Here is a 27,376-nt window from a genome sequence, read left to right on the forward strand (position 1 = left end):
CCTTTTCTACAAAAAGAAACAACGAAAAAAAAACAAAAAAACAAACAAACACACAAAAATCAAACAACAACCGAACTTAACACGAAACTATTTAATGATGTATTTTTTATGTTCAAAATATTTCAAAAAAGACTAAACACATATACATGACACAAATGAGAACTATCTCTTTAACAAAGGATAATTGTCACTGAAACGGATATCTTTATACACTTAAAAATAGTCAGAGCCCAAGAGATGACTCGATTCAGAAAAATGGTAATCTCTTAGATTTTTCCCGTTCCTGCTCATTTCTCAGTGGGGATATAAAATCAATTACCTCGTGCAGACAGACTGTATTGGTATTTGCACGTTAAAGAATCATTAAAACAACAAACAAAGCTCTTTTGTATTCACTATTAGTTTGTTCTAGACCTGAACTTGCATGAATTATTTTCAGTAGGCGTTTAGCTAACAAAAAGCAATCAAAAGTAAAATCATAAAAATACTGAACTCCTAAAACGGAAAGTCCCTAATCTAATGACAAAATCAAAAGCTCAAACACATCAAACGAATGGACGTATTTACGCTATTTTACATAAGATATGCAGACAAGAAAAATGCTGGTTTCGAAGAAGTATTTTTTACATAAGATAAATATCAAAGTGGTCCGTATAGGTATAATGTTCGACCTCTACTGCTGACGACCTTTTCATCAATAATTTGTTCTAATGCTGAACATGCATGAATTATTTCCAGTAAGCATGAAGCAAACAACATGCAATCAACCCCCCGAAACACTATTTTACATAAAAGAAAAGCGAAAGATGCCAGAGGAATATTCCGAAACATTATTTTACATAAGCAATCAACATGCAGAACCACTATTTCTGAAACATACATTGAACGACAAAATATTTTTTTATTTACCTGTGTGACATCAAACGCGCGATTCTACGTCTTATTCAATGTTAATGTTACCATGTGTCTGTCATGGTAAAGGATTCGGTACCAGTACTTAAAATCTGTCAATCCTTTATGGGTGGATTTTACATATATAAATTAAATCGTATAATAAAAAAGCAAAATGAGTTTGTTAACTTTGATGTATGCTTTTTGTGCTTTGTTACATTTTTTTTATAGTGATTAAGATGATAACACAATGTTGGGTTCCATTAATATATCCTCAAAAAGTAGAAATGAAAGAAACAACACAGACGACTTTCTAAACTTCATTTTAAACTTATAGCTCGAATATGACATAAGCAGTCATCTCAGCACCAGAATATATTATAAACTATTAATTTTGAAACTATAAATCCCCTTTCCCAACCTTATCAACAATTAACCAACTTTACCTGTTTATGGGATTGATTTTTTTATCTTAAAAGACACCAAGACGTTGTTGATAAATATTCCGTATCAACTGCACAGATAATACATAAAAGACTTAAAATATAAATTATAGGTACTGAAGTTGTTCATCATTTTGTTTAAGTGTTATATAGTGTTATTTCTATTTGTCTATGTATAATTTTACCCTATATTGTGTAATCACTATAACAACAAGCAACTATGTTTCTAGTCATGTTGGTGTTTGTTTTTTAGCAGTTGTTTTCCTGTTATAGTTGAGTTGTTTACCTCGGTTTTAGTTTGTGACCTGGATTTGTTTGAACCAATTTATGACTTGATCAGCGATATCCTACTGTTGCCTTAAATTAGTTTATTTTTGTGATATCCTTTTGATAGGATCCTATATTTATACACCCCGTCATTGTGTAATTGTGAAATGTTTATATTTATGTAGTCTTGTCTTTCATTTTTGCTTATGTGCTTTGAGTGTCTATTTACCATTTTCTTTTTCTTGGTTGCCATATTTGTTTGTTTGATAAAGATTCTAACGTTGTGTTGACTGCTATTCCTCGTTTATTGCATATCATGTCTGTTGGTTATGCTCAAACATTGTTGTCACTATCAGAGAATTCTATGATACTGTCATACAAGTGAGAAGCTTAGCTAGCTATACAATTAAACCAGGTCTAACTCACCATTTTCTACAGAAATGCATGTACCAAGTCCGAAATATGACAGTTGTTTTACATTCGTTTGATGTGTTTGAGCGTTTGATTTTGCCATTTTGCACAGGAATTTCCGTCTTGATTTTTCTTTGGAGTTGGGTATTTTTGTTTTATTTCACCTTTTGTTGTAGTATGCGTACATTATAGTAAAAAAGCGTAGACGTTAGTTCGCATTTCATAGAGTAACGTGTTACACACTTCTAACGTACGCTAGAGCTACGTAACGATGTTTAACAAAACATGTGGTTCCCGTTGCAATAAGAAACGAGTAGCATACCTAAACCTGTCATCCCTATCAGAAACTTATATGATTATTTGCATCATCAACTTTTAATTGGATGGCTAACTATCCAATCAAAAAGAGATTATAATTCCATTAAAATTGCGTCAGTCAACAGACTGGAAGACTTCCATAAAAGTAATTTCAACAGAATAATAATATTAGTTAGTTTAATATTCGTTATATAGAAATTTGAAATTTTTATATACATGACTTCATATTTTGGCGGAACATTCAGTATAAAAATATATATAACAAACAGCACAGAACACGATAGAAAAGAATGTTACAACGAGAATAATCTTTGTAAACATTCGCTTTGCTTTGGTTGAAAATAAACTCATCATAAATATCAGGATTAAATTTTGTATTTACGCCAAACGCGCGTTTCGTCTACAAAAGACTCATTAGTGACGCTCGAATCCAAAAAACTCAAAAACACGGCCAAATAAAGTATGAAGTTGAGGGCATTGAGGACCAACATTCCTAAAAAGTTTGCCAAACACAGCTAAGGTAATATATTCCTGAGGAAGAAAAGCCTTAGGTGCATGTTATGGGGAGGGTTTGGATCCTGCTAACATGATTAACCCCGCCACATTATTTATGTATGTGCCTGTCCCAAGCCAGGAGCCTGTAATTCAGTGGCTGTCGTTTGTTTATGTGTTACATATTTGTTTTTCGTTTATTTTTTTATATAAATAAGGTCGTTAGTTTTCTCGTTTGAATCGTTTTACATTGTCATATCGGGGCCTTTTATAGCTGACTATGCGTTATGGGCTTGCTCATTGTTAAAGGAAGTGCGGTGACCCATAGTTGTTAATATCTGTGTCATTTTGGTCTCTTGTAGACAGTTGTCTCATTTGCAATCATACCACATCTTCTTTTTAATATTTAGTATTTCAAATGTTCAAATGTTTTTTCGCGGTGACAATCTACTCTATCACCCCTTGGCTATGTGTTAGTGACCGTGCAAGTGCTGTATAGCCAGTGTCGTTAAAAATTTCCATTTGTTGTGACAAGTAAAATCACAAAAATACTAACTCCGAGGAAAATTCAAAACGAGAAGTCCCTAATCAAATGGCAAAATCAAAAGCTCAAACACATCAAACGAATTAATAACAACTGTCATATTCCTGACTGGGTACAGGCCTTTTCTGTAATAAATGTAGAAAAATGGTTGATTGAACCTGGTTTTATAGCTAGCGAAACCTATCACTTGTATGACTGTCGCATCAAATTCCATTATATTGACAATGATGCGTAAACAATACAAACAGACGTAATAGGTAAAAATGTCAAATATACAGCAGTCAACATTGTGTTTTAATCTTAATCACTGAACAAACAAGCAAGTATGTAACAAAGAAGCACATAATGGCATATCGATCAAGCATATTAGCAAAAATTATAGACAAGAATACACAAGTTTGCCATAGTACAATAACACAATGACGGGATGCACAATTACAGAGTCACTTTTATATATGTAACAAAAAACACAAAAGGCATACAGATAAGCACAAAGCAAAAACGAAAGACAAACAACCAACAAGTTTGAATTGCACAATAACGGGATGTATAAGCACACATAACTTGAATTTAACAGTTTTATTGTTTGTTAAATGGAATTTACTTGTAACTGCATTTGTTTCGCTATAAATAAAGAAAACACACATAAATACTCTCACTACTAATTGCATAAAATAAAAAAATAAATACACATTTCCATTTAAATAAAAATATGCTTTTAATGATAAATTGATAAATAAATAAGAAATACTAATCATAAATATAGTAACAAGTTTAAACTATATAAATAATTTAACAATTAGTTAATAGTATTTGGTCCCTAAATCTTAAGAATAGTAAACATATTTACACCTTTGAAAGTTATGCTTATTACATTAAAGCAAAATAGGATGATACAGCTCGACAGTTGTGATGTCATTATAATATCATAATTTTTTCAAAATGACAGGATTCACATAAAAATAAAAGATCACAAGATGATGTGGTATGCTTGCCAATGAGACAACTCTTCCTAAGAGACCAAAAAGAAATTAAAACGGCCATTTTGCACATACTAGTATATTTTGGACAATTGAATTAATTGCAAAGTCCATACCTAGAAAAAAGTGTAATCAATTGTACTATGTTTGGACAAGCTACATTATATCAAAACATCTATTAAATGAATTATAAAGCCTTGATTTATATCTTAATATCATTTAAAGATCTCAAAATGAGCCTATTTTGGCACTATATTTGTTGGCATTTTTAATAAAATTTAAAAAAACACATAATTTTTAATTAACTGGAAACATACTATTGTTCTAGGTAGTGCAATCGACTTTTGGGCTACATTAACCAAAATGAGAGGAAAGCAAGACAGCTTTACGTGAAAACTGAATATTTGCCATTGGAGAACTGATATAAGGCAAACAACAATCCGTTTGAAAAAATTATAAATAGAAGCAGGAACATCAATTATTAAAAAAGAACAATTTATTTATGATTTTATAAACGTTTGCATATATTTTATAAAAAAGAACTGACTAACTGGTAATTAACTAAACTTAAACTAATGCATTACATTATATTGAATATAAATACTGTCCTAAATAAACTACATGTTTTCATTATTTAAGGTGGTATGGGTGTATTTCGCTATCTTAGATTGTAAAAATACAGAGAACCTAAGATTCAGATTTCCAATCAAGTTAGAAAAAATTTATGTAGAAATGCAGACAACTAATATGAATTTGAGTTTAAAAGAACAAATTTATAGGATTATAACTTATAAATATTAATATTTTTACAAATGTATGTTATTTTTGCTTGATATTGAATGTTTTTAAATTGGCATTCAAAGGGGAGGTACGTCTGAAATAGTGTATTTTCTGAAGGAATCTACATGAAATTTTGCTATTTTTCATGTTGGCAAGAAAAAAACGTTTGTTGACCCTTTTCTTTCGATATTCTCAAAGCATTTTCTATCTTTTCGTATTTAATTTTTACAATTCAATCATTTGCTTTAGCCTTTTTTCACATAAGGATGTTTTTTCTTGTATCATCCATACAGAAAAAATGTCGGGTTAAGCCGTTAGGCAGGTTACACTGTATATCAATAAATACTACGTTTTGGCAAAGTGTGATTTTTTTTTAATTTAGACACCCATTCCACCTTAAGAGTTGTTTTGGGATGTTTTGTAGTTATCTTCAGTCAATATAGTCGTACGTATCAACATGGTGTAGATAGTGTTCTAGATAGTATTCTGTCACTGTGTAACACATTTCATATTCATCCTAAAATATAAACACTAGAAAAATACAGCCAGTGATTGAAATAACAGTTGGTTTTGAACATATAATCATTTTTAAAGTCATAACAATAGATTTTTGGTGTTCAATCTTGTGCAATGTTTCGGTTAACTGTCATACGTACTCACGGATATACATTCATTACTGTTTAGACTATTCACTTACAGTTAGGTTAGGATTGTTCAGTAGCTTTTCAGACAATTCAGTATAATCTTGAAATAGACAGGTAAATTATAACTTCTGAAAACCTTAAAGGGGCACTACGTACGAGATATATAAAAAAATCTAAAGTATGGAACATATATAATTCCATTCATACATTATGTGTATATGCATACGAAACTTACAAAATCCTGAAAGACACTGCTGATGTTTCGTTTGGCAGTTATAGCACTTTCTAACAGATTGAAAATGCCTTCCTTCTTCATTGCCTTAGCTACATCTAAACAAACGTAGAGAACACCACTGATCCTCAATCCAAAGGATTTGCTGAAGAAATGAAAATAATTATGTTTACTGCATATTTAAACAGGGGAAGTTAAATTAGTAAGATATCAATGGTATTGAAATCAGTATATCTTTTGTTATATTCAAAACAATATAACAGTACTTCTAAATTTGTAAATAGTAACCAGTCGTCAAGCAATAAATTAGTTTGAGTTGAAAATGCAATTAGATTAATTAAATCAAATTAATAAGTCACAACTTTTGTTGAATATTGTCGCTCTAAACAACAACTAGAGGAAACCTACTATTTCAGTCTAACTTGTACACACATTTTTTTATATGAATCAAATCCAAACATTTAGAACAGACGCGTCACATTTGTGATATAGATCGATTGTACCTTTACAACAAACAGTTGTTGGCATGACACGGGTTATGTTCTTCTCATATATGTTATGATGGTATGATACTAAACCCCTAACGGGAAGGATTGTGCCTGATGTTCATATGATGAAATCATAATCTTTCAGTCAGTTTAATTGAAGTCTAGAGCTGGCATGTCAGTTAACTGCTAGTAGTCTGTTGTTATTTATGTATTATTGTCATTTTGTTTATTTTCTTTGGTTACATCTTCTGACATCAGACTCGGACTTCTCTTGAACTGAATTTTAATGTGCGTATTGTTATGCGTTTACTTTTCTACATTGGTTAGAGGTATAGGGGGAAGGTTGAGAACTCACAAACATGTTTAACTCCGCCGCATTTTTGCGCCTGTCCCAAGTCAGGAGCCTCTGGCCTTTGTTAGTCTTGTATTATTTTAATTTTAGTTTCTTGTGTACAATTTGGAAATTAGTATGGCGTTCATTATCACTGGACTAGTATATATTTGTTTAGGGGCCAGCTGAAGGACTCCTCCGGGTGTGGGAATTTCTCGCTACATTGAAGACCTGTTGGTGACCCTCTGCTGTTGTTTTTTATTTGGTCGGGTTGTTGTCTCTTTGACACATTCCCCATTTCCATTCTCAATTTTATTTGATTTTATTTTTTTTGTATCGAATATACATTTTCAAAGTTACTTCATTGCATATATTTATCGTACATATCATTCAGAATTTAACTGAAGTTAATTGTAAAAATATGAAAATGAAAAGCGAATTAATCACGATTTATACTAATTACACAAATATGAAAACGACACAGTGATACATCGTTTAATTTCTGTGTCGTTTGGTCTCTTCTAAAGAGTTTTCTTATTGGCATAATACCACATCTTCTTATTTTTGTATGGAAGTATAAGATGTATTATATTAAAATATCATTAAAGTAAAATAAAGAAAAAAGATACTATAACCCGTTATTCTATTTTATTCTCATCATCTATCAGATAGTAACAATTGATGATATATGAAAGGAAACTGTTTTTTTTTTTATATAATATAAAGTTCATATTCAGAGTTATAATAGTAAAAATAATAGAAAAATACTGTATTTATCAAAACTAATGTATTTATGAAAAATAATAAATATACTAACAAAAGAATAAATATATACTTTAAGATACCCTGGTCTGGAGGTACTACTAAACAAGGATCTCTACAGAAACGGCTGTACAAGTGAAGAAACAGCATTCGTAATATTGTTGTTGAATGAAAAAAAGAATGTAGGTAAAACATTCAATGGGCAATATAATTCTACGTCAATAACATACCTGCCAAGAAGAAGAACGTTTCCCTTTCTGTCACTGACTTTATCAACCAGGCAACTGAGTACATCAAAATCCGGGTATTTATCTGTATATTTTGAGTTATAACTTTTAAATATTTCAATCTTGATAGCTGACTTCGTGTTCTGTAATTGTTTAATTGATTTATTGATGATTAGAAAGAAACGTTAGAAATTAATAGTAGAACACATACACTGGTGGTAAACTGATCACCGTAACTACAGTTTCGGTGATCTCAACATGGCGGAGCCCAAAACATGTAAAATCGTCTTTTGGTAAATTCTCCGTTTACACACATTGTTTGAAAATATTTTCCCAGCCACTAGATTGATATGTACGGTATTGTTGTATGTGTGTGTTCTTAATATAATTTGTGACCTTGATACCGAAATAATAGCCATTAAAATTTACAGAAGATCATCGTAACTCAAAAAGTTGTGGACACATAACTTGAAGGATAATCGTAACTGATCATAGTGTCAGAAACCTCGGCTAACGGAATATTAATTAAAAAAATCTTGTGATAACAACAAACGCGTAAACAACATTCGTGATCGAAATATTTTTTCATTATAAGGTGAAAAATAAAATCCCAAAAATACTGAACTCTGAGGAAAATTCAAAACGGAAAGTCACTAATCAAATGGCACAATCAAATGATAAAACACATCAAACGAATGGACAACAACTGTAATATTCCTGACTTGGTAAAGGCATTTCCAAATGTAGCAAATGGTGGATTGAACCTGGTTTTATAGCGCTAAACCTCTCACTTGTATGACAGTCGCATCAACACAATACATTTACAACGATACGTTTTCAATTTTTCATGATCATTCATACAAATATTTGTATACTATTCGGGACAACCATGTGTCAACGATATCAAAAATATATTATACAGCCTTATGTTTAAACTATACTAAATTATAGTTGGAAATTCCATTATATTGTAACAGGAGACGGTTCGACCGTAGTGTATTTTCTATGTATCAAATATGCTTTTTTGATTATCTGTGTATTTTATTTGGTAAAGTCCGTAATATTAACTCTGCATCTAGATAATTAAATTTTTAAAATGTAATAATGTCTCTCAAAATATCAACACATGTAAATTGCAATAACAATATGAAATTCCACAAGTCAACAACGTACATGTAAACATAAAACATAGCTTTCAAAAAATTGCATTGTAAAATAATGTAAAACTTCTTATAAAAAAATTTAGATAAATATTATCAATCGGAGTTCTACCGTAAATACCCTAAACTATTTAACTTTATCGTAATCTCATTAAATATTATATTCAAATTCAATTAAATTCAAAACCCCGAAATACAAAAATTCAATTCTTACTAGACAATTCTTTGGAATTAGAAGGGGACTTTATATAAAACAGGACAAAATAAAGTAACGAAGAATCACATTGAGAAATAAAACATATCTGTTTTACTCAAACCAAGTAGCAGTGTTTTATTCATCGGGGTATAATAAACCCGTAAGACCTTAATAATATAAATAAACCACGACGGTTTTATTCAAACCAAAATGTTGATTATGTCTTATACAGTCCTCTGCATTATACGATCAAGCGGCCGCAATAATAAAATACCTACTTTATATACTAATTACAGGTAAAGAAATAACAACTTCAATTAACTGCGTACTTCGATACAAACTTGTACATAAAGGTGCACTAGAAAATATTTTATTCTAAACATCTATTGATTACTACCGAGAAGTGAAAAGCTTTTAATCATTTATCTTATGTAAAACACCGAATGTCCTTACTGATTAACCAATAAAAATCAACTATACTGTTTAGTTTACCCTGGATACAAACATGTAAGCAAATAAAAAAGAATTTAAAAATTTAAAATAGAAACAAGCCATCATACACATAATTTTCTATGTAACACTCTTAGTAACTTTATATTTCGTAGGTTATATGCGCTATATGTGTTGTTTTATGTCTAGCGCAGACTCAGTATTGGCGCACACCTTAAGGTGGTATGGGTGTTTTTCGCCATCTTTGATTGTAAAAAACAGAGAACCTGAGATCAAGATTTTCTATCAAGTTAGCAAAATTTGATGCAGGAATACAGATATTAATTGTGAATTTTCATTAAAAAGGCAAGTATATAACTTATAAGTATTAATAAATTTACAAGTGTAGATTATTTTTGGTTGTTTCTAAATGTTTTTTAATTGGCATTTTAAGGGGAAGTAACTCTAAAACAGTGCATTTTCTGAAGGAATCTACATGGAATTTTAATATTTTGTATTTTAGCAGGACAAAAAACGTACGTTGACCCTTTTGATATTCTCAAAGCATTGCCTGACAGCTATCTTTTCGTAATTTATTTTATCATTCTATCATAGTTCTAATCAGAAAATGGTGTCTTTTTCCTGTATAATCCATACAAAATGAGTCATTTTGTCACAACCTGTAGCTTAACAAAATGCGCGGTAACCTATCATTTTTATCATATTTTTTAACATGTATCTATAGATACTACGTTTTGGCAAAGTATGAACAAATTCTATCATTTTCATTAAAGACTCCCATACCATCCTCACCAAAGGAACCAATACAACATAAAAAAAGTGTTTGAAAATGGAACGAGATTTTCAGGAAAATAAGATATAGTGACCTAAAGCATATCTTGAAAACGACCGTAATTTAAACATTATAGTTTCCATTACTACTGTGTGAACATGGAAAATTTGTGCCTCCCTTGTTCATGATGAACATATAGCCAATATCTACACAGTAAAAAGTAAATTAGTAAAATATTCCCTAGTTATCAAACATTCAAACACGATTTATATAGAGTCGCCCATCAGCATATAAAGAAAGCTACGATCATCACTGACAAGTTACTATGATCATGTACATGTTACGACTATCTAATAATCAATTTACCACTATAATAACAAAAAAATACTTGGAGTTACGAGGATATTCCGTAAATTTTCAATGGCTATTACTTCGCTACCAAGGTCACATATGATATTAAGAACACCCTAAACAATACCGTACATATCAACCTAGCGGCTGAGTAATTCTTTCAAACAATGTGTGTACAAAGACAAATTAATAAAAGACGATTTTACCTATTTTGGGCTCCGCCATGTTAGGATCACAGTAACTACAGTTACGGTGATCAGTTTAACACCAGTGAAAAACTTGTATCATTCCTTTTTGATTTTGACAGGTTTATTTTTAAATATAGGCCTCGATAAGACCAGATGAATAGGAGGTGTTAAAGCTCCAATAAATATCAAATGTATAATATCAGTTATTTATTGTTTTATTCTGAAACGTTTGAAAATCAATTCAAACATACTATGTACTTGAAACGTAAATACGATTTGGCATAATGTACTGATGTTCAATGATATAGAAGAAAAAAACGTTGTTTAGGGTAAGTTGATCACTTTAGCACCTAAACAGACAATGTAAAAAAATGCTGTCAGTAAAGACTATCTTATTTTGCAGTATAAGAATCAAATTCAAAAATCGGAAAATTTGTTTTTTGTTATATCTCTGCAACATTCTTGGTACTTTCATATCATGTCTTTATATGAGTTATGGTTGGTGTTTTTTTTACAAATACTTATACATAGTTGTAAGTGTTTTCAAATAATTTCATCTTGTATTATTGTATATCTATTTGGCACATGATTTTAATCATATTGCATTAATTCAAAATGTACCGCATGTAATTTCAATTTATTGTCCCTAACACATCCTAAACGTGTCCGGAAGTTATAGGTTAACTGTTATTGAACAGTTTCTTTGAGAGATCTACCGACAAATCGAGAACGGTTTCTTCTAATACCTATTCTACCGTGTAACATGTTTTGACAGTCCTACACTAGAGTTTTTTCTACCCAGGAACATATTTGAACTGTTCCACCCTTTAATAGTTTTGAACTGTTTTACCGTCGAATAGTTTTGAACGGTTTCACCCCACAAATATTCTAAGATTTCACCGTTTTAGAACAATTCTTTAACAGATTATTTTGACAGTTCGGACTAGAAGATAGATCTGACCCTAACTGTTATCTAGCCAACATTCTTTGATAGGATAATAATAATCAAACGCCAATATGGTATGAATTAGGTAGTGGGGAAAACATGACAAACAAGAACCCACTCAGGTTTACCTTATATAAGTTCAAAATGTTGAATAGTGTATTATATTTGTTTCCTTTCCATGTATTTCAAGGAATGATTTGGTTAAAATGCACTAGTAATTATAATTTAAGGAGGGTTAACTCTGTATCTTTCTATCATTCTAACAACAATGTTTTGGTATTTGTTTTCGTATTACTTGACAAACAGAACCAAAGGATCTACCTTTTCTAACTCAATGATAACTTAAAAATATGATGGTAAGGTCTAAAGTGTTTTTCTGCCATGTTTTGAAATGTTTTTAAATTACCCAATTCGTACAAAAAAGTGTCACTTAAAACTTATATAAATCAATATCAAGAAATATATATGTTTTTAGAATAATAATAATTTGATAAAATTTCAAAACACGTTAGTTATGAGTGTTCTTAAAGAGAATAGATCAAGAAAAGAAGTGCGGACTCAAACAATTTATAAAGCGCTATTTTTGTAGTGCTGGTTTCCAGTTTAACCTGGCCCTAATCTAGATGTCCAGGAATACCGACACATGCGCACTCTCTCAACGTCGTCAACCATAAAAGAAAACAGACATCATTGTAAGTTCCAATAGTAAACCGTTCTATCTAAGTAATCCTTAGGTCAGAACAGCCATCGTTGATAGCATAACACTTGGAAGATATTAACGCATTCTTTCATTTCATTTTGTGATAAACGTTATATTAATATGTACCTTGTTGTATAACTTGAATGTAAGCAGCTGTATATTATGATTTATTTTTTCAGCTGATTCCATTTCTATCACCAAATCAGCTATTTCTATACTGTCATCTAATGTAGGATACAATTCGGGTATCATTTCTCCTTTTTTTGCAAGAAGAATTGTATTCTCAATCTGTCTTTCATATATTATATTCCAGAAGTTTTCAATGTTATGGAGGTTAGATATGTCAGAAATCATCAAACAATTGTCCCCATTCTTAAAATAAATATTTTCATAATTGATGAAACAATTTGATATCAAATCTGTGACAAATGATGTAATAAACATATCGCTGATTGTATTTCTAAGTAAGTGAAACTTTTCAATATCCAACAAAGTTGCTTCAACGTTAAGTTTTTTGTTTTGTAATGGTTTTTTTTTTCATCTTCTATCTTCTCCTATAATTGTAAGGAGATGAATTGGATACGTATTCCAGTGTTTCCATATTTTACATATATCAGCAAACATTCGAAGAAAAGAATGATAGTTTACAATTTAAATTGTACTTAAATGGAAGTATAACAATGATGTTGCTTTTGTAATTGAAAAGTTTTGTATCAAATTTTGACGAACAGATCGCAAGTGGTGTTTTGCCGAAAGCTGCTAACATGCTGTAAAGCAATTAAACGTTTACCGATTTTCATTTTTCTTCAATTATAATAACATTAAAGGTACCAATTTTCCTGCACCAGATGCGTATTTGGACAAATCATGTCTCTTCAGTGATGCTCGTGGCCAAAATATTTGAATTCGAAAGCTTATATAAAAGATGAAGAGCTATAATTCAAAAGGTCCAAAAAGTATAGCCCAATCCGTGAGAGGAATCAGAGCTTTGCACGAGGGAGATACATTCCTTAATTTAAAATAATTTCTATCACTTTGTAACAGCAAATTTTGATAACACAAAAAAATCCGTATTTGCATGCCGAAGTACTGGCTACTGGGCTAATGATACCCTCGGGGACTAACAGTCTACCAGCAGAGGCATCGACCCAGTAGTAGTAATAAGATTAACGGTACCAATTTTCCTGCACCAGATGCGCATTTCGACAATTCATGTCTCTTCAAAAGAGGGGCGAAAGATACCAAAGGGACAGTCAAACTCATAAATCTAAAATAAACTGACAACGCCATGGCTAAAAATGAAAAAGACAAACAGACAAACAATAATACACATGACACAACATAGAAAACTAAAGAATAAACAACATGAACCCCACCAAAAACTAGGGGTGATATCAGGTGCTCCGGAAGGGTAAGCAGATCCTGCTCCACATGTGGCACCCGTCGTGTTGCTTATGTGGTAACAAATCCAGTAAATAGTCTTATTCGGTAGGTCACATTCATGAAAGAGAAGAGGATTGTAGTAATGACGTAAGGAACATATCCGATATCATTTGTGAAACGGTTATTCCATAACGGTCAACTAACTCGTGATGGCGTCCGTAAAATTTACGAAGGGATGATTTCAACTTCACCATTTGGAACTCTTGGTTTAATAGCTTCCTTGTGAGCAGCAATCCTCTATTTAAAAAAATCATGATAGGAAATGCAAGCACGGGAATATCGTATCAATTGGGAGATATATACCCCGTATGCAGGTGCTGCTGGAATGAAGCTACTTAGAAATGAAAAGTTCACAATTGGAAAGCTGAAATCATCTCTTTTGTCGTAAAGTTCTAGATGCACAAGATACGTATTTCGACAATTCATGTCTCCTCAGTGATGCTCGTGGCCAAAATATTTGAAATCCAAAGCTTATATAAAAGATGAAGAGCTATAATTCAATTGGTCCAAAAAGTATAGCCAAAACCGTGAAAGGAATCAGAGCTTTGCACGAGGGAGATAACATGACTTCATTCGATAATGAAAATTGTTCTGCCGGAACTTCCTACAGTTGATGTTTGATTTTCTATGTAAAGTAGAAAATTAAATGACATACAATGTTGAGTTTGTTAATTGTTTGATGGTTCATATAATGGATGAGTTCATTACATTTTAATACTAGTACTGATGTGTTCCATAGCAATGGTATATAAAACATAAATGGAACAATGAAATAATCTGAACGTGATACCTGAATGGTTATGATTCTATTATCATCTGGTCTTCCAAAACCTGTAAAATATCAAATCGATGTTTATAAAATATACAGTCATGAAATGAGATTACTTAACAAAATAATTTGTGATGTCACCATCGTTTTATGGTGGGAATCGTGTAGCTGCAAAACCATAGCTCGTAGGTTTTTATGATATTTTTTGAATATTTGCGAACCATAGAGTTACGGATTTTTTAAATATTTTAAAGTGTTTGGAATTGCGACCAAGGTTCAGTTCGCACTTATTTCCAAACGATTTATATAAATATTTTCTAATGTTCTACTGTTACACCACTGTTGATATCAAATTAAGGATTGAGCACTCAAAAAAAATGTTCAACTCGGCAATACTTTGCATGTCTCCGTGCCATGTCAGACGAAAAATTCAGTATGGTTCTTTTTTTCTTTATGAAAGATGAAATTGGATTTATTCTTTCAATCTGCAGTTAAAACTTTAATAAAGGGTGGACTGGAAAACCATTTTACTATCGCATTTTCTTTGTTTGTAAATACATAGACTCGTGGCCTTGAAGTCATAAACATTTGATAAGTGATCGGATCACAAAATCATGCTCGAAACATGAAATCAAACATTTCGATTGGTGGATTTTGGAGTATGAGTACAAAAAACTGACTTAAAAGTTTGATAACTTCAAGGCCTGAAGTTTCTTTTGCAATCAATTTTACCTTGATGTTTCATAACAATAGTTAAGTGAATTATTTTTACCACTTTAAAAGGAAGATTTACGTTATGTTGGTAGGTTTGATACAAAACATACCTCTTTGTTAGATTAATAGTATGTTTTAAATAAGTTGTGTTGTATGTTTATTATGTTTTTTTAGCCCAGTTTTGGTGGCTGGATATCTATCATAGTCACATTAACCTATTATATATAACTCTACACAAGACACCAAATGACACACAAATAATGTTTAAATATTTCTTCAATACAATGGAACTATTAACAACTATCATACAAGTGGGAGATTAAGAAAGCTACAAAACCAGGTTCAACACGCCATTTTTCTTCGGTAAATGTTTGTACCAAGTCAATAATATGGCTGTCGTTTTTACCCATTGATTGATAACGTTTGATATATTCATAGAGCTCCCCTTTTTGAAATTGCCTTGTATGTATTTCAGTATTATGTAAGATCTTATTTACCTCTTTGGATATCGCTTTCTATATAGTCGTATTCCTGAATAGGTGAAGCCAGTATCTATAATAAAAATTAAAATCTTTTAACTGCAGGAGCACTGTGTATTTTACAATACATTTTAGAACGGAAATTGGGAATGTGTCAAAGAAACAATACCCCGACAAAAAAGCCAATGAGTCTTCAACACAGCTATAAAATTCTACACCCAGGGATGTGCTTCTTGTGTCCTCTTAACGAAAATGTGTTGCAGTTCAGTGAAAATGGACGTCCGAGTAAACTCCGAAACATACAAATGAAATAACATTGAAAAGAACAAAGATTAACATAGGCAGGAATTTCCCGACTTGCGACAGGCGAAAATATTCGTACTGTTTAACATCTTTTGTGTGATATCAACCTTCTCCTACATCTCTAGACAATTGCATGTAGAATAAACAAATCCACAACAATATTATCAATAAATGTTTTGTCCCCTACTCGACATTAATTCGAAAGTTATGATATAAATCTTGTGAAATGTATGTATGCACACAGTTTGCTTTAATCTAGTTTTGTAAATTGAAACCATAATCAATTAACATATACTTTTATAAAACAAAAATTCAAATATATTCACCCGAAATTCAGCAGTCAATCTTGGTTGGAAAAAGTTCTTATTCTGTAAATTGTTTTTCAGTTCAGAGACATCATATCTTTCCAGCATTCCTTCTGTCCAACAATAGTCCTTTAAAATTTGATAATCATTAAACATCTGCTATATGTTAATATTTAATTGACAAATTTTTAAATTTAGTGTTGGTTATCATCGAAATTGCCAGTGGCTCTAGAGATATTCAAGTTTCTTCCAGATTTCTTTTTCGATGTTTAATGGGTTTGTACAAAGGTTTCGGTACGCCATTTTATCATTTAATTTGAGCAATATGAATTTAAAAAAAGGTAACCCTCCTCTCCTGCATTTCAAAGGGCTCTTTTAGGATGAAATGGATAATGAAGATTTAAGTTTGATGGATTCGTCTGACAATGTATTGTTAAACAAGGTAAACTCTAAATAGTCAATGCAGAGTGTTCTACGTTGTTTGAAGTCTATTTTAGAGAAAAGGTTACGTAAATTTGAAAGCCAGTTTTAGAAAGGTCACCCAATCCTTTATGTCAGTAGAGTTTAGGAGTCAAGCTCATCATTTAGACCAATATTTACTGTTATTTCTGTCAATGTCAAATAACTGTGTGACACAAAATTCAGACATATGTATTGAAATAGATTCAGATTGTTGTCTTTAATATATATACAACGGAAGAGAATCATTTTTACAGTGCAATATCAATTGTTCTGTCAACTTTTTCTTAAACAATCGAACTGCATTTACTCCTCTTAACAAAAACCTGCAATAAACTGAGCATGCTGAGTAAGCCTTACGATATTTATGTGAAGTTGGAGTGCAATTGTTTAAACTCGAATGAGTAAAGTTCACTTACATATCCAGTATTAATGGCATCTACTTTGACTTCTTCTTGAGAATTGTAGTATACACTACGATCACGTGTATTTCCGTATCTATGATTTTCGTCTTAAGAACAAAGAAAACAACACGATTTAGCAAGAAAAATGATAACGATAATATAAATTATCAGGAATTTATATATGCCATAAGTAGTTTGTGACCGTCACATATAAGTGTAGATGAAATATGCATTTAATCCTAACAATGAATACTGTTCAGAATAAAGACAATCGAATTTCTTCCTCTGAATACCTAGCAAACAGTGAAGGTGGGCGCCTGTTTAAACAATTTAATCTGCTGCCTTAGTATGTTATGCCACTTGTTTTCCTGTTTGAATTATTTCAACACTAGTCATTTTTGGCCCCCTTATTGTTTTTTTATACCTTATAACTTAGATTGAGAGTAATCTCATTGCAATCATACCACATCTTCTCATTTATTTTGTAGTCTTTTATATAATCACACAAGTAATACCATTTTTGATTTCATATATTAGTTCATATTTATCCCGTCATTTATTATCATTCTTTTTTAGGTTAATAATGCTTATAAAAAGACACACGAATCGATATAAACTGTTTGATCTATTAATTAAGATACTCTGGAGTCCCTTTTCACAATTAAGTTAGTGATTTCAACTTATGACAAAGTTTTAAATTGTTATGAAAGAAGTTCTATTTAATGGAATGAATCTAATAGTAGTAGTAAATTTAATGCATCCTATTTATCTTCATCAGGAACGCCAAAAGCCAAATTTTAAAAGCAAAGGATATATAACACCGAAACAACTGAAGAGCTATGTATTAAACAATATTTTTTAATGATGTATACATCCTCTTCCATTGGTCTCTTGTGGATACTTATCGTATTCAATCATGCTCAAATAATCCAAATTCGAGATAAGACATATTTCGATACATTTACTCTTAGAAAGCATATTACCTGCAATTTGTCAGTTCTTCAGGCGTGTACTACATTTTAAAATTATTTGAAGGGAATCTGGGTCACTTATTCCAATTTCCAATGCAGTTGTATCTTATTCTATTGTTTTTAAGTTATGTTTTCAATCATTAGGAATTTACTGATTATCATTTATCATTATCTTATGAAAATTTGAATATGGTTACATAGTATTACGGCATGTGTTATGACATAGTATACAGAGATAACCTGTGCTCATGTCCCGTTCCTCATAATGAGATTGACTAGTATGTTCCTGTCTCCTGCAAATATAAAGACAGGACATACGTAATATTACGAAAATGCAACACTCATAAAAGTAATCTTAATAGGTATCGCAGCTTCACCTTTTCGTCATTTCATATATTATGAAGCTTGACACAAATTACCTCTTATCTTGTAGTTTAAGGAGGGGGGATAGGACTTTTATCGGGACTCCGGGATCGGGTCTTTTTAAGCTCGGGATTTCGGGAATGATCCTTTCGGGATCCGGGAATTCTTTTTTTCGGATTTCGTGTTTTTAAGCCCGGGATTTCCGGATCAGGATCCCTCCTACCCTCCCTCTTTAAGATAAGCTTCTTCTTTTCTTCCTTATTGAGAAAGAAGCCTTCCATAAAATACGTTCAAATGTAAGCCATTATCTTGTAGTTTAAAAAGGGGGAAAGGACTTTTATCGTGACTCCGGGATCGGGTTTTTTTAAGCTCGGGATTTCGGGAATGATCCTTTCGGGATGAGGGAATTCTTTTTTTCGAATTTCGGGACCTCGGGATTTCGTGTTCGGGCTCACCTGATATTGTCTGTGATAAAGTCAGTATCAAAAACAAAAAGTCCTTTATTCTGTTTATCGATAATTTGAAAAAAAAATCACTACAATAATAGAGAAAATAACAAACGAACTTCTTTTTCGCGTCGAATCACGGCGAATCACACTTGACGTCACAGGCTACATTACGTAATTTGAAATTTTGTCACAGTGCAGTAAACATGGAGTTCTCTTGCACAAAGTATTGAAAAGGAATTATTGCATGTGTTTCATTAATATTCTGTTTGGACATGACTCGAACAATAGCAAATATAATGGTAGCATACCGGTAAGTAAAATTTCTTTATTTTTCACAAAGCATCAACATAGAGGGGGATAGGAGGGTTCATTGTCCCGAAATACCGGGTTTAAAAACACGAAATCGCGAGGTTCCGAATTAAATTGTCATTATTTGCTCAGGGTTCATCATGGAAACGATTAGCTGCAAAAACGTAGCTCTATTGTCCTTTGATTTTGTTTTTGCCATGTCCGCAAATATAAAAAAATAATCAAAAGGACCTTAAGCTACGTGTTCGCAGCTAGGAAACGATCACATTGATTTCAAATAATTTTAAGAAAGCACTGTGAGGAGTAGTCCAATTAATTATGACGTCTTGAAAGGCTATTATATTTTTTTCGTCATAATATTATTTTGCCTATCATGAGGAGACATTTCAGGAGGCATTGTAAGCTGACTGTAATTTGTAAATTATCTGAACAAGCTCATTTCTTGTCTACTTCATAATTATTTCAAACATTTTTATAGACGTCACTAAACTTTAAGCTGATAATTCTTGCTTTTGTCAAAGTCTTGTTCATCTATTTTCAACACGGACCAAAATTATGAAACTTGGAGTTAAAATTGAAAGGCCATGTGGTTACCTTTAATTTCAGAAGCGCATTTATGGGGTAGGCGAAGCGGGTCACAGAGTCACCCCTTATAAAGCATGTAAAGGCTACAATTCTGGTCAAAGCAGACCTTTATACATGAAGTTTGGTGCCCCCGGTTACCCCCCCTTTTAAAATTTATCCTAGATCCGCATATGAATAAGTTCACAATTTTGTTCCTTGTTCTATGAATATCTGTCTTTAAATTGACAATGAAACCACATCTATTAAAATTGTATATGATGGTCCAACAAAAATGTCGAAAATGCGTAAATTTTTTTTTCTAGCTTCTTTCATGCGATGTAGCGGTACCTTTTTAGTCACTATTTATGTGTTGCGTTTAAATATGAATTCTAACACTTAATAGTGACTGAACAGGTAAAACAAAGACTTCTCAAGAAACAGAAAAAGAAAACTACTTAACTTGGAACAGCACCAGGCTATGTATTGGTATTGTATGAATAAAAACTCGAATTGGAACATCATGGAAGTTATGTTAGTTGTACTTCATATATCAATTATAATAGATAACGCATTTTTTAAAAGTCCATCGGCTCTTTCATGCATTTTTCGTTCAAAAAGGCTAAACTAACTTTGTGAAAGTTTCAAACGATGTCAAGTGTTTCATTCACCAAAAATCTCGTGCGTTTCTGCGAAAAATTCACGCGCAATTTTGTGAATGAAAGGGGAAAGTAGATCCTTACGAGTTGCATTCGCGCATGTCATTTGCGTACTAACCCAATAATTTTTATATCATGGCCAGTTCACTGATACTGGCATTATCAGCGAGTACACATCAAAGGAAAAATGTACAAATTACGGATAAAGGTTAGTATAGTAAATGGTTAGCAATGTTCATGAATATTGACCGTGACGTCTATAAACTGATTGACAATACTTCACCCAAGACTAGACAAAATACCTACACGATCACTTGTTTTCATTGCATCCTTAGGAGATTGCTGTTCTTAACTCTCTAGTCAAAAAGTGTTATTTTTTTAAAACAATATGGGTAGCTCAATATGAGGTCTTTTGTTGAAAAAATCTGTTTCTCTATAAACTGGACCGTCATTGAAACAAATATAGTGGTCAGGGTTATAAAAAGTTTTAGAGACATGTGTTGTTATTATGATCATCACCATAAGACTAATGTTTAATTATCCTTAAATTGAGTCTTTGTCGAGTTTCGCCGACGTAGATCAATCCACAAAGAGCAGACTCAATACTGATCATAATATTGGAAACAGTATAATTCAAATCGTCATGACTGCACGAATTGTTACTCAATGGTTTACAGTATTGACGGTTACATTTGGAAATAAACAAATATTGCAAGTTGTCATTGTCATTCTGAAGGTTGAACAGTACAGAGCCTAATATTAACAAACTTGTCTCACTTTTTTTTAGTACAACAAGGAATCAGATGACTGTACATGTGTCGTTTTAATTACATCAATAAAGAGGATCAGTAAATTTAATTCAAATGACAAAAGGATATATCTTTTTAAAAAAAATAGGAGTAGCACAGTTGGTTCCAATGGAAACATCACGACTAATACAATCGGTGTTTTGTGCCCTTCACGACATCCGATTGTAACCTTTTTATCCAAGGCTACAATTCGTCCAGTAAATTGTTATCTATTCTATTTGTATTCTTGCTGATAGGCTACTACAAATCCTGGTAAAAAAAACTCAACCCGAGTGAAACACTAATTATTCCGATTTGCCTGCTATTTATTGATCGAAACTGTTGATATTTTTACGAAGCTTACCTTTTTGTAAGAACAACAACTATTATTGCTATAACCAATAGAATCCCAATTACTATTCCAAAAATTATAAGTATTGTATCAATCTTTGGTGTCTTTGGTTCTTCTAAAGAAAATAATAATTCGTAATAATTGTAAAAATCATAATATGCTATTTATTTGCTCTGTATTAAAGTTGACAATATTACTCATTATAGTATTATCCATCAGATTCACCCGAATACATCAAAATAAATATGGGAAAACCAAATTACTTGGATTTGTATTAAGTGCGCTTGCCAAAAAATTTAATATAAACACACACAAAAAAAAATCATTTTTTAGTAAAATAAAAGACATGTGTATTTTGTAGGAAGAATTAAAAGATACATTTTACATTATCCTCTGATTTCATATTCTACTGTAAGGATAATATCATCTCTCAAAACATTCAAATTCTGGTTAATATGTAGAACTTGAAATAAAAAATTAAGATTTGCATCACATATTGACTACATATAGAAATTGATCATGAATAACTAAATACTGCAACTCCAAAGATATGTTCAATTTCTTTCTTTTTTCAACTTCCTATTCAACATTGAGATAGTATCTGTATATAGGGCAAATATATCTATCTAGGTTCTTTAATAGAATATTGCTACTTATAAGGAAGCTTTTGAACTATATGTTCCGAGTTGTCATTTAATTCTCCCTTTCGGGTGCCACATGTGGAGCAGGATCTGCTGATACTTACGAAGCACTTGGGATTACTTTCAGTTTTTAGTTGGATGCTTAGTCTTTAATTTTCAATGTTGTGTCTTGTATACTATTAATTGTCTGTTTGTCTTTTCATTTTTTGCCATGGCGTAACAGTTTATTTTCGATCTATGAATTTGACTGTCTTTCGGGTATCTTTCACCACTCTTCGACAGTTGTATTGACGCTATCATGATTTGTCTGCCACAATATGTCCATTATAGGAGTAATGTAACACAAAAGGTTCATTAAAGGTGTAATATGGCATAAAAAGGTTCATTATAGGTGTTATATGACACAAAAGGTTCATTGTATTAATTTTGAATTGTTCGAAATAGTAAGAATTTTCTTATCCAAGACATACACTACCTTAGCCGTGTTCGGCACAACCTTTTTGAAACTGAATTTGGGCCCTCAATGCAATTCAACTTTGTACTTGTTTGGCTTTATTACTATTTTGATCTGAACGTCACCGATGAGTGGAATGTAGACGAAACGCGCGTCTGTTATATCAAAAGAGGGACGACAGATACCAAAGGGACAGTAAAACTCATAGAAAATACATTGACAACACTATGGCTAAAAATGAAAAAGACAAACAGACAAACAATAGTACACATGACATTACATAGAAAACTTAAATATGACCAACACGAACCCCTACAAAAACTGGAAAGGTAAGCAGATCCTACTCCACAATGTGGCACCCGTCGTGTTGCTCATGTTATAACAAATCCGGTAAATAGTCTAATTCGGAAGGTCACCTTCGTGAAAGGGAAGGAGGTTGTAGTTAAATAATAAGCCTGGTACATGTGATAAATATGACGCAAACAAATCATTATAGATGTAATATGACACCAAAAAGAATGATACTAGTCTGAAACATTCACGTGATGATATTGGAATTGCAAATATATGCTAACCTCTAATAAACAGTGCTATGTAACTGCTGCATGCATATCCGAGAGAATTTGCAGCACAACATGAATAATTTCCAGCATCCTCTCCCGTAGCATGTTGCACTAGAAATGCAAGTTCTGTTATCGAAGTATTATAAACAAGTGTTTCTTTATTGTCACTTGGATATTTCAGCCAATACAGACGTGTAGCTTTAGGATACGAATCAAAATTACATCGCAGATAGTTGGAACTGCCGATTGTCATATGATACGTGGTTTTTGCAGCAGAAACAAAAGGAATATCTGTATCAAAATAGGAAAATTAAGAATAAAATTGGGAACTGAAACGAGGAAATTGTCTAAAAGGAAACAACCTGACAAAAGAGCAGATGACAGTCGAAGGCAACCAATAGGTCTTGCATGCAGCGATAAAATACTGCACCTTGAAGTGGGCCTCAGTTGGCCTTTAAATAGAAATGTACAAGTTCAGTGAAAATTGACGTCATACTCAGGTAAATTATCTACGGACATTTTCCAATGCCGTATAATGTCTGTATTTAACCCTAACGTCCATCATACAGATTTTTAAATTACGTATATTTCACGGATTGTTTTTTTAAGTGACATAGCTCAGTATAACCACTGTACGAAACACAAATATAGTAAACTCATAATAATTAAATAGATTAAAAAACAATTGACAAAGAGAGAGCCCTTTAATATGTCTACTTGTGTTGCTATTTCATTTTACTATTGCATTGTCGGCAATAATCTTTCAGCACAAAAACATTCAAGAACTGGTAACGCTAACTTAAAAATAATGCCAAATACCTCTAACCGGTATGTATATCTCAGCATAACTTGTAGAAAAATTATTACTGGCAGTACATATTATGTATGTTCCTCTGACATCATTTTGCATGTCAAAAATGGTCAAAACTGGACTAGAAAAAGTTCCAGATATTCTGTATTTAGTAGTGATAGAAAAGTCTGTAGGTTTTGTTGTACTTTGCACCCTTCTTTTCCATGAAATATGTGTAACTTCTGGTTTAGATGTCGCTGTACCTATAACTGTGATGTTTGTTATATCATCAATCCAAACAAGAGAAACAGATGGTTCGCCTTAAATATAAAAAGCATAGCTTAGTGTCGATACAAATGAATATGATTTTACATTCCGTAAGAATACTCTGTGAAAATTATTTTGCATTGCTTTAAAACCAAATATCATATCGATAGGCATTTTCTTTGCTTTTAAAATGTGGCCTCTAATAAAGACCATGGCTGTCGGCCAAAAGATTTTGATCAGTACTTAGATAATAAAACTTTCAGTATGTTGATTGGTTGATTTCTGAAACTCAATGCAATATTCCTGCTTGAAATATTTATGACAGCAAAGTCTGAAGTATGCAAAGAAAAACATTAACAAACAAGTGTTTCTAAAGTTCTATCATACTCAATTCGAGTACAATGTAATCAAAATTGTGTCGCATTTGATATAATAAGTTATTGACCCAAGATAGTTTATATCTAATTCGTAATAAGCAAATCAGTATAATCAAGAAGCACAATCCTGTGAACTATTTCAGGAAAAATTATCTTGCTAATGAAAGTTGTTTATTAACAAATTTTGCGATGCGCTACAATCTGCCTGTACCACTATAGACCTAATTGGTATATACATTTGAAACACAAATGTTAAACGAATGAACATACTTTTATGTAATGACTACTAGGACAAGTTCTTTTTGAAATAGAGAAAAATATCTCAAAAAGGGGTATCACCAGCCCAGTAGTCAACATTTCTGTGTCGACACGAATATCATTAATGTGGTCATTTTTATAAATTTCCTGTTTACAAAACTTTGAATTTTCAAAAAACTAAGGATTTTCTTATCCTAGGCATATATTACCTTAGCCGTATTTGGCACAACTTTTGTGAATTTTGGATCCTCAATGCCCTTCAACTTTGTACTTGTATGGCTTTATAATAAATAAATAGTAAATACATATTTTGATTTGAGCATCACTGATGAGTCTTATGTAGACGAAACGCGCGTCTGGCGTACTAAATTATAATCCTGGTACCTTTTATAACTATTCACAGTTAATGGAAAGATTTTACATTGTAACAATTAGAGTTCGGTGTGAAAGGAATTAAGGATAGGATCATAATGAAGTCACATTCTACGATTACATTTTCATCGATGAAAGTTACATTGTTTTATAAAGGATATTCTTAGTAGTTGAATAGATTAACTTACTCCATGTAAAAAGACTTATATCAACAGAGGCTGTTCCAACTCCATTAAAGACTATACATGTATAGATACCATCGTCGTCGGAAACTACATTGTTGATTGTTAACTTTGGATCACTGACGCTCACAATAGTAAATCTTTCACCACTTATATTTTGAGAATCTTTTTGCCAATACGCACTCAGAATGTATGGAACAGGCTTAGAGGCAAATTCTACTTCTAGAATTGTCTTTTCATTTATCTTTGCAGTTATCTCTTTCCTTCCTTGAATTGTTGGAACATCTATAACAAAATGAATTTTTAAATTTCGATTAGAAAAACAAAGATGTTGTTTGCTTTTAACTAGCTCAAAGTAAAAAGTACTATCATGTCCGTTCTAAAAGAGGGGCGAAAGATACCAAAGGGACAGTCAAACTCATAAAAATACACTGACAACGCCATGGCCAAAAAATGAAACAGACAAACAGACAAACAATAGTACACATGACACAACATAGAAAACTAAAGAATAATAAGCCACATGAACCCCACCAAAAACTAGGGGTGATCTCAGGTGCTTCGGAAGGGTAATCAGATCCTGTTCCACATGTGGCACCCATCGTGTTGCTTTTGTGATAACAAATCCGGTAAATAGTCTTATTCGGTAGGTCACAGTCATGAAAGGGAAGGGAATTGTAGTTACGACGTAAGGAACATATCCGATATCATTTGTGTAACGGTTATGCCATAACGGTCAATCAACTCGTGATGGCGTCCGTAAAATTTACGAAGGGAAGTGTCCTTTCTGTTTAAAATAATGAGGGATTCGGAAATACTCCGCCATCGCATCGATCTGATGAGTAAAATCTTTTTGAAACTAAATCAAAATAGTTTTTATTTTAACACATCAAAACATAATTTTGTATCATAGCTGAAAATAGAAAAATCTACACTTTTTTCATTGTTTCATGTCTTTGTAGGTTTCAACCGGTTTTTCTGCTTATAAATGATTATACTTACGCGTTATGTACGTTCTAAATATCTTTAAATTTCATTCATCGTCATTAGTTATAGAAAATATGATAGCTAATACATACATCCTGATGCAATTGTAAAATTGTCGCATGCTGTTCCGTAGTTGTTGCTACTACAACATTGGTACTCGCCATCTTCCGACTCGGCAACAGATAAGATCATCAGACTTGTCCCGACGGCGATTGTAGAGAACGTATGGTTACTCAATACTACGAAACCTGTCTCAGTCAGTTTCCGCCATAGAACAGGATTTAAATCATTTACTGAACATGGAACTATTAATTCACTCATCCTTTTGGAATAAAAGACTTTAGAAGGAACTGATACATTTGGCAAACCTGTAAAACCCATTAGAACATGATTATATGTACGCCTTATGATGTGCATGCTTTACAGACACCTCTCTTTTCAAAAACAAATCCGGGATACAAACTTAACCCGATTATAACACTTCAATTATATGAGGAAAACAGAATTAACAAAAACATACGCTATCACACATTTGAAAATGCCTGTACCAAGTCAGGAATATGACAGTTGTTGTCCATTCGTTT

At 32.1% G+C, this 27,376-nt stretch overlaps 1 protein-coding gene across 1 annotated transcript; it reads right to left on the bottom strand.

Moving 5' to 3' along the window:
• Positions 1-3,641: 3,641 nt before the first annotated feature.
• On the bottom strand, positions 3,642-27,196 carry LOC139529786 (neuroglian-like). The gene is made up of 14 exons (XM_071325679.1): positions 26,885-27,196; positions 25,812-26,090; positions 24,379-24,669; positions 23,572-23,850; positions 21,914-22,016; positions 18,661-18,713; positions 17,465-17,556; positions 16,608-16,715; positions 15,997-16,051; positions 14,807-14,847; positions 12,700-12,945; positions 7,814-7,953; positions 6,006-6,147; positions 3,642-5,643 (listed from the first exon to the last, which is right to left on the bottom strand). Exons 1-14 carry the CDS (start codon positions 27,171-27,173, stop codon positions 5,557-5,559), a joined length of 2,205 nt encoding a protein of 734 aa, XP_071181780.1. The 5' UTR covers positions 27,174-27,196; the 3' UTR covers positions 3,642-5,556.
• Positions 27,197-27,376: the final 180 nt, after the last annotated feature.

This window comes from Mytilus edulis, chromosome 7 (genome assembly GCF_963676685.1).
Source record: "Mytilus edulis chromosome 7, xbMytEdul2.2, whole genome shotgun sequence".
NCBI lineage: Eukaryota > Metazoa > Mollusca > Bivalvia > Mytilida > Mytilidae > Mytilus > Mytilus edulis.